The sequence below is a fragment of the Symphodus melops genome (assembly GCF_947650265.1).
Source record: "Symphodus melops genome assembly, chromosome: 8".
In the NCBI taxonomy this organism is placed as follows: domain Eukaryota; kingdom Metazoa; phylum Chordata; class Actinopteri; order Labriformes; family Labridae; genus Symphodus; species Symphodus melops.
The window spans coordinates 16748897-16758254 of record NC_136698.1 but is presented as its reverse complement, the minus strand read 5'-3'; the positions used below and the strand labels follow the sequence as shown (position 1 = coordinate 16758254).

General features: G+C 42.0%; 1 protein-coding gene across 1 annotated transcript in view; it reads right to left on the bottom strand.

Moving 5' to 3' along the window:
• Nucleotides 1-1506: 1506 nt before the first annotated feature.
• lmx1a (LIM homeobox transcription factor 1, alpha) overlaps nt 1507-9358 on the bottom strand; it is a gene marked incomplete at its 5' end in the record, with an annotated part of 9804 nt that continues 1952 nt past the window's right edge. The window contains 6 exons of the mRNA XM_079351120.1: nt 1507-2024; nt 3024-3200; nt 3468-3549; nt 3907-3984; nt 4510-4691; nt 5748-5968. Of these exons, the coding sequence (XP_079207246.1) occupies nt 1882-2024; nt 3024-3200; nt 3468-3549; nt 3907-3984; nt 4510-4691; nt 5748-5968 (883 nt within the window). The 3' untranslated portion in view covers nt 1507-1881. The remainder of the gene's footprint in view (nt 2025-3023; nt 3201-3467; nt 3550-3906; nt 3985-4509; nt 4692-5747; nt 5969-9358) is intronic.

Genomic DNA, 9358 nt, shown 5'->3' with positions numbered 1-9358 from the left:
GTGGCAACAAAATTGTGTCCACTGTCCAGTTTAGCACATCTGGGGTCCTGTCACTGAGTGTTGAAGAGGTGATTTATTATCAGTGTCAGCTTAATGTGTCAGACTGGCCTCAAGTCCCACATCAAGTGGCTATACTAACACCATAGCTACAGTAGAACTAAATTGGCAGTTAAATGATTAAAAATACAACTAAAACGTGGGATAATTAACTTTTAATCTAGGTGAAAATGTATCTGCATAAAGTGTGATGTTCTAACGCATGCATCATTTGTGTTCTGTATATCTTCAGCCAAAAGAACACCTATAAACATAAAACATGCTGCAAAAGGCTAATGGAGCATCTTCACTAAAGCGTGTGCATCTGTCTTGGCGCTGCAACAGCATGAAGCCAATTATAGCGGTTAAAAGACAGAGGGTTTGTGGCCTGTGGTTGGCACTGAGGGTGCAATAAATAACCAAACTGTTGACAGGAAACTGTTTGGCTACCGTCAGAATAATAATGAGGTTATTGCTACCCGCTGTGACCGTATGATCACGCTTTGATAATTTTTTTCATGCCACCCACTGCTGCTGGCAGCCATGTATGCATGCCAAGTGTGCACAGACTCGCACACAAGAGGGGGAAAGACCCCGCAGGTGACCACCTTGGCTTCTATCCTGATATTTAAGTCGGGCTTTTCTTTTCAAAAGATACAGGGAAATACATTGTGATACGTGAGTGGCCATAACAAAGAGTTGTTTTCCTCCTAACATGTACTCACTAGCAGACACTTAAAATTTATACAGACATAAAAAGCAGACTCAAAGAAGCACACTCTGTATACTCTGCTGCACACTTCTTGAGCTCTGGTTGGCAGTGGCATACCTCGGTGACAGACAGTTAGATTGTTCCTGACCATTGACTTGCGCTCTCTGCTCTGTAAGGTCTGATTTCATAGTGGGAAAGATGAGACGGGTCCAGGAGAGGGTTCACGGCTGGGGCAAGGAGGCACTGCATACAGTGGGGCTTCATATCTCCGTGTCATCCTGGGCATTCTCCCCTGACACAGCTTTCAGCCCCTCCGTTGTCTCGAGGGTTTTCTCAACCTCCCTCCCCAGGATCGGTGCATTCCAGCTGGGCACGGTGCCTGGGTGGTCTCCCCCTCGCCCCTCCTGTGTGCTGCGACTGGAGGAAGGAAAAGGCAGAAAAATGTAGCAAGGGCCTTTGACCATGAGGAGCACAATGTGAGCGTTGATGATGTCGGTGCAGTTGTGATGCTTACCTGCCACTGACCCATACAGCTGTCACAGCCAGCCGATTTACAATCTGATGATCCACCCAACAGCCAAGGGGAAGAAGCCTCGCTGACCTGTCACCTAGATCGGACCGATAAGCACTGAGGATGGACTGACCCGGCTTTAACCCTTAGCATGAATACTCCATCCTCAGCTTGTTCCTTATATTTACTCAATACTAAATACTCGCTCCATCATAACCATATTTATTGATCACTTATGATTCATTCAAGATGATTAGCATACACACATTGCAGGAATAAATACAAATACACAACCAAAGAGTTATTTACATTAGTAGATGCAGATATAATCTCATGACTAACATTCAAATGTAGTGAGAGATGTCAGAGGTAACGTGCACACACAGTCTGTGGGATTATAAAGCGTAAGAGGCAGTAGTGTAATCGTGTTAACATGGAGGTGCACACGTTATATTGCATGGCATCACAGTGTACCCATGTCCCCTTGGCAGTTATTTTGCAGCCATTTCTGCACAGTACAGGTGGAGACATGATGAGAACAGTGAGCGCTGCAAAAATAAACACACACCTTCAGCGAAATGAGGGATGCAACGCTTCTCACTGAGTCTGATCTTCACCACCCTCAGGAGGTGAAGTAGGAGTCCTGCATGGAGTAGAGGCGGTCGATTGGGGTGAGCAGAGAGGAGTCAGCCAGAGAGAGGCAGTCGCTGTCAACTACGTGACAGAGAGGGTCTCTGTCCATGTCACCATATAGACCCTTAAAACCTATTGAAAGACACACATATTGGATCACTTGGGATATAGCATAAGACCTTTAGTTTGATTAAACAGGCCCCTCAAACATTTTACTTAGTTGTCTGTGGGACTGAAGGGTGCTTCTTATTTTCAGAAAAAAGAGCCTTACTGATATAACCATGGTTCTTTTATTTTTAATTTAAAGAATCACTGAAATCTGCTACTATGTTGCATTATTGGAAATGTCTCAGAATATCTAAGCCTCTGATTAGAAAATATTGAATTTTAAGACCCAGCAATGATGAGCTTCATAACACTGCAGAACTCCTTTAAAAAAAATCCAAGTTCAATTTCGAGAAGTTGTAAAGGCTCTTAAAAACAAACGTACTGAGGGACAAAAAAAGGGGGGAGCAAGGTGCTGGTGGATAAGAGGTTAGTTTGCACACCCTGTGTACAGAGGCTGTAGTCCTCAGGCTGGCAACCCAGCTTCGAACCCGACCTGTGGCTACTTTCCTTCATATTATTCTCCACTCACTCTCTCTCCCTAATAAAAATGACTCAAGCCACTGTCCTTTCTTCTCAATAAAGGCACAAAAGGCCCCAAAATAAGTAATAAAAAGTGAAGTAGGTGCAACTGATAATAACATCTAAATGTAAAACGAAGGGAAAGCAACCAGCACAACTGTTGTAAATTATACTGAATGTTCCTCTTTTGTGGATTCTGGATATTGTTCATGGTTTAGTTTCACTACATCGTATTAGAAGATGTCATGTTACATGTCAGGTTTCATCCACATTATTTTGTCCACCTGCACCCAATGTATCAGCCAAGAAGAGCAGAGGAAACCAAGCTAAAACAAAAAAAAAAGAATTATGCTTTATATAATATGCTTTGGCTCATTTTAAACAAAGTAATCTCCTGATGATTCAAATCTTATATTTCTATTAATACATATCACAAAAGTAATGTAGAATAATGCTTTAAAAAATGAAATTCTCCATCATTGTTTGACAGAGGTCTTTATTTACCGTAGGGGTGCATGTGATCCCCTGGCATCTGAGGAGGGGTCAAGCCCTGTCTGAAGGGGTCCATGTCATAGTCCTGCTGCTCCAGTGTGGTGAGTCCCATCTGCTGCTGCTGCTGAATGTGGCTATAAGAGGACCCCAGGTGCTCCATCTCAGAGGTCAAACCACCACGGGAGGGTGCTGTTTGGCATTAAACACAGAGGAGAAGGTTTTCCCTGATGCCTGTTTCAGTATCTGCAATCACTGATCTTTAAGGGCCTGTGCTACTTTCTAAATCGTTCAACTATAGGATCAACTAGGATTCTATAAACTCATCTTTTATGTTTAACTGAGAACTTAAAAAATCATTCATAAATAGAGTACCAATGGAATATTTCATTGTCATTTTGATATATTCATTATTAAGTATTGAAGTTCTCATTTTAAAAGTTTGTAAAAGTATAATACCTGTTTTATGTAATGGGTGCTCGTGCTGCTCCTGAGTCTGCTGCTGCTCTTGCTGCTGCTGCCTCCTGGCCAGTTTCTTCATCTTATAACACACACACACACACAAAGCACGCACAAACTGTAAAACATTTCCACAGTCTTACCGCCACCCACGTGTACGAGTGTGCTCACTCAATTGCAGAGTATTAACAGTGAGGTAAAGGACGTCTTTCAGTGGAGGAGGGAAACCACACATGAGCCCACTTTGTGAGGAAATATGGGCTTTAATCTGTTCTGATCTCCAGTGAGATGTCATCAGTTTCCTGTATGAACAGATAACCAGGCTGATTTCCACGCTGGCATACTAACACAGTGCCGACAGAGTCCTTTTATTAGCAGTGCATATGACTGTGTGTGCGTGTGTCTTTATTTGTGAGTGTGTGCGTGTACTTCGTATTACTTTGGCTCTTTGGTTCTGGAACCAGACCTGCACCACCCGGACGCTCAGACCTGTCTCTGCTGCCAAGGTCTCCCTTACCTTGGATCAAGATTGGGGGGGAGGGGGTTAGAAACAGAGTAAAATGGGAGGTCATTTGAAGGTTGAGAAGTTAGTACATCACAATTCTGACTGTCTCAATCTGCCTTAAACAGGATGGAAATCGTGCCCTTTTTGTGAAATATAAATATTTGTAGGACTTTTTATGACTTTTTAAATGTCCAATCATTTGGACTGTCATTATTTTGTCTAAAACATAAACCGGCAACTCTATTTGACTTCATAATTTTAAAGGAAACTACAGTATAAACACATTTTGTACTCTTGCATAATCATTTCTAAGGCTAGTCTTCATATAATGTGTGTAATATGCATTTTAATGAATCAGCTTCCTCAAGTTTTAATGGGAGTTTTATTTAAAAAAAAATATATGCATAAAAAAACTATAACCCAAGGTTTTCTGATTAATAATGTCTATGAAAAATAAAATGTGCAAAAAGTCTTTAACACGGACACAAATCTAGGTATTTTCTACAGAAGAACAGAACTTATTAAAGATTCTTCTACCTTTCGGCAGGGCTTGGACGAGACCTCAAAGGAGGCTTTAAAGGTCCGTCTCTGTTGAGTGGTCAGAATTGTGCGAGGCCTTTTAGGACGCTTGCTGTCCAGATCTTCTGATCTGACTCGTCTGCCTGTAATCCTCCCAGATTCCTCTTCCTCCTCCTCCTCTTCTTCATCATCACTTTTACCTGGAGAGCAGATATGAGTATAAAAAAAGAAAAAAGAACGAAAGAAAGAAAAACAGGAAATATGTCAAACAGTCCCATAGGTTTATTTAAAAAAAATCTTTTATGAAGCCTTAACATGTCTGTACTCCAATTTGTGCTCGGACAAAGGAAATGCAACTAGAAATTATACTTAGAATACATATATCCCCTCACAGACAGCATTTCTTTAACCGCTCCCTCTCCCCTTTGTGTCTTTAGTGTAAAACTGATGTAGGAACGTTGACTCATTGTTTCTGGACTTGTCATAAACTTCAGATGTACTGGACTCAAATTATATTTGAAATTCAAAACATTTTTCATATTGATATCGAGATGGACCCCATGTCTCTGATCTTTGGACTTTCATCTAAACAACTGGAAACAACAGCTGGAAAAAGACTATTTAATATTTTAACTGCTTAGAAGAACATTCTTTTACACTGGATCACGAACAAAGTTCCCTCTGTTGACAGGAGGAGGGAACTGGTGACAGTGGGCGCAAAATAATTTCTGAACTGATCCCCTTAGAATACTTGACCAGTATTAACCACACCAGTATAGACCAGTTCTACAGTGTGGTGCCCGTACTTGGATTGGCCAGAGCTTTCGGCCATCCTTTTGAAGGGATTCCTGTACTGAATTGTATTGGTAAATGTTGTATACTGTAACATCAACCATCTCATATATTTTATATTTGTGTATTCATTATATTCAGAGCTGCTGTTTTGTTTTGTTTTGGTGCCGGTTGCAGGCACTGTGTTGTGTTGTTTGTTTAATTGAAATCTAAAATTGAAATAAAAAGAATGAGGAAAAAAAAACATGTCTGTACTCTGCTTTTATTTTGAACAGCTTTGAGTGGCTATAAGCTTCTGGACCATATTACATTTCTTCATGTGTGAATGGCAAAACAGTAGAAGTGATATCTTAGTAATAGTAATAGTAATAGTTCTAATCAAAATCACATCAGGCAATTACATCTTGCCCTGTCCTATCAATAAATACTGTAAAACACTCACACACACAAACCTGTACTTGTACCTGTGTCCGAGGAGGCCGAGCTGGCCACACACTGGTGATAGTCGTCTTTTGCACACAGTAGTTGTCCCTCCCTTAGGATGCAGCAGTCTCCGGTCTGCAGGCGACAGGAACAAACCCTGCAGGTGAAGCAGCGCAGGTGGAACACAGCGGCCCCAGCACGCATCACCAGCTCAGCGGGAGAGATGGCCTCTGCACAGCCCCCACAGCGCACTGCAAACAGACTGCAGAAAGGGAGAGGAGTGTGGGGAGGTAACAAGGAAGTAGAATTTGTGAGAGGTCAGTAAATAAGAGTGAGTAATGCACTTGTCTAAAACATTGTCTCGTGTTTGAGACTTTCTCTCCTCAGTAATAAACACTGCATGAGAAAAAAAACGGGTTGTCTTAGAGAATGTTGCATGTTGCTGAGTTGAGCTGTCACTCAAAACAACTACCAACCTGACTTCTTCCATCTCCTCCCCCTGCCCCGGCCATGCAGACACATACCCTCAGCGTGGCGGGTGTGCATCTTAGCGCCTGGCAACCGGGACTGGTGGGCTTAGCCTCAGAGACTGTTGCCGTGGCTCCGGCTGCCGTGTCCGAGGCTGTGCTCCTGGGGAGGTGGGAGAAAAGCTCTCGGCAGGCCATGGCTCCAGGCAGAGGGGGGGGAATCAGATGTCCTGGTGGGAGAGGCTGAGCCTCCAGTCCCATGAATTATCTGCAGAATTATCCCTAAGTCTGCTTAACCAGAGCGGGACAAAGGCAGAGCCAGCCCCCGAGCAGCAGGACCATTGTCCGCTGGCTGACACCACCGCATTTTGGGGTCTGTCACGCAGGATGATGCGTCATCATTCTGGAGCTGGTGTTTGTCTCAGACCTTACTGGGTCACTAGACCAGTCAGCCCAGGGCATGACAAAGTGACAGGCTTTTTAACAGTGTTTTTGTTTGCAAATGAAATACATTTTTGTGGCGCTGTGGTGTTTCAGGGAAGTTGACATATATACTGTAAATTGGTCAATATAAAAACTTTTTCTAGCAGTAAAAAAACATGAGAGATGAGTATGAATTAAGAAAGTAACTTGAATGATGTGATGTTAATATGTGTGTAATTTTGATTAAATCAGTTACTAATGCCTTTACTTGGCCTTTTATTTTTCATCTTCTCACTTATCACCTGCAGATATTATTTCATTTGTAAGAACAACTTAAATGTAAAATAGTCAGAATATAATTTTATATAATATAATTTTATAGATAATTTTATATAATATAATTTTATATATAATTTTATAAATTTAAAATTTTTCCAAGAAAAAGTTTTATTTCTCCCACTGTGTGGCCCAGCAGCATTCTCTATATGCTCGGGAAATGACTGGGATCATTTCACAAAAATTGCCAATATAGTGGGGGTAATTGTAGGAATCTTATTTCTTGCAATAAATTGAATCAACATTCTTATCCTTAATGGTTAAAAATATAGAAATAGCGTAATTATTTAGAGCATACCTTTACGATTCTTTTGTTAAGATTCAAATAATGTTTTTTGAACCTGAAATGTAAAAACAATGTTGCATTGCCCCCGGTCTCACGCTTTTAGTTTCAACTGAATTTAAATCCACATATTACCAATTAGTATTGTCCAACCTTTGTCTCAAAATTTCAAGTTAGCTTTCATGTAAAAAAACAAACAGATTTTTAATCTATGTGCAAAAACTTTAGACAAATATTGGCAACCTAACAAAACCTCTGTCTGAACATAGTGCAAACACTCAGGTTGAGATGTCTCTGTCAAAGGTCTTCAGCTTCAACATCCTGAAGACAAACATTGCTCAGACCTCTGACTGTTGCCGTGGGGTCGCTAAGGAGACGCTAAAACCCCATTCCCAGCAGCTCAGGAGGGTCAGACGGGCTGCTTGACCCGTCCGAGTCGTCTGTTCCACGGCCTCAATGGTATGCGCTTTAATATGGCCAACTGTGGTATGTGCATTCCTGTGGCAACGCAAGATGCATCAAAGAAACATTTTCACAGGAAGTACGGCAGAGGAAATACCCGGAACATTTCTCTACAATGCAGCAGAGTACTTCATTTAATGCCTGAATGTGATGCTAATGCTAAATGACAGTGATGAACAAACCGTGGGCATTAATGTTCTTGTGTTTCGAGAATCGCTTTTCCATAATGCACCTTCTCCCGTTCATCCTATTATACCAAGTATTCCTGAGCGTTGTTAATGCAAAGGTAAGAGTAGCTCCCATACTTATGGAGCGGCTTGAGGTGTTTAATATTTCAGAGTTTCCGTTGGTGTGATTGGCGTTCAGAGACCCTGCGAGGAGTGCGGGAACACTCAGTCACGCTGGATTTAGTCATGGCAATTAGTGACAAAATCATTATGGAGAAAAAGTCAGCAAAATCCTCCTCTCACAGACACAGCCATTATTAAGGTGGAATAACTTTGAGACACTCAGACACAAACACACACATGTATAGAGAAAAGCTCTATTTTCTTATAGTCTGTGACCTCTGTGCCTACCTTTAACAGTCTACAAACAGACTGCTGGTCCAGTGGACATGCAGAGGCACAGATCCTGTTTCTGGATCAGGTTAACCTGGATCATTCCCTGAACACACACTCACACACATACTGACACAGAGTGTGTATCAGATACTGATCTGCGGGTCAAGTGCGCTGACAGTCAGGCCGCTGATCCGACAACCAATCTGATGACCAGTCCACTAGTCACTGAACCGTTGAGCCAATCTGAGTCTAGGACACCTAAACATCACATCGCAGACATTTGTATTGTGTTACATTTCAGTACAGTGCTGTGTGTGTGTATTGTTCGTATGTTGCGGGCCAATAAACTGAATTTAAGGGACAATCATGTCAGGGGTATTTGGTGAGACCTCGAACTATTTCCCAATATGTCTTTTTTGTCAGCTGCAGGATTTGGATGATGATCAGCAAATTGTAAATAAAACTCAATCCCAATCTACACCAAACAGCCGTTACCTCCTTTTTAACTTTAATGCTGCACTGCAAAACTTTACGACACTGTTGGGATGTTTGTTCATATCCTGTATTTTTAAGATGCTGCTTGAGTATCACTTATCCAACTAATCTAAACTATTGCATCCTTTACTGGAATAGATTATGTTTGATCCTTTTGTTTCATGATGGTATAAACTCCTTTGTTCAGGGTTTTCATGTTGTGGCAGTATTGTCTTTGAGTTTCCTTGAACAGGCCAAACTTGGTGGTGTACTGTCACAAAAGTGCATGGGAAAGACATACAGAAGATCCAGCGTGTGGTAGGAGACAAATGTTGTCACAGTATGGAATAATCGTCACTTATGAGCTGGCTTCACACTCCTCCAGGAACCTTTGAAAAGGAGGGAGGAGAGCACAGTTTGCACTGCGAGAGAAACACTGGCACAGTTCTTTAAAACCCTTATGGTAGACAAAAGTGGTGCTCATGTGTAATAAGGAGCCGTAACTACTCACAGGATGTAGCGGGAAGGTGGAGATAGGGAGAGCTCAGAGGCAGAGCTCTGGCACCCGGCCTCCTGCTAATTGGTCAGGTCAGATAACTCACGGTCGGCTGGGCGTCGTCCCATCGCTCGACACGCGGGCTGCT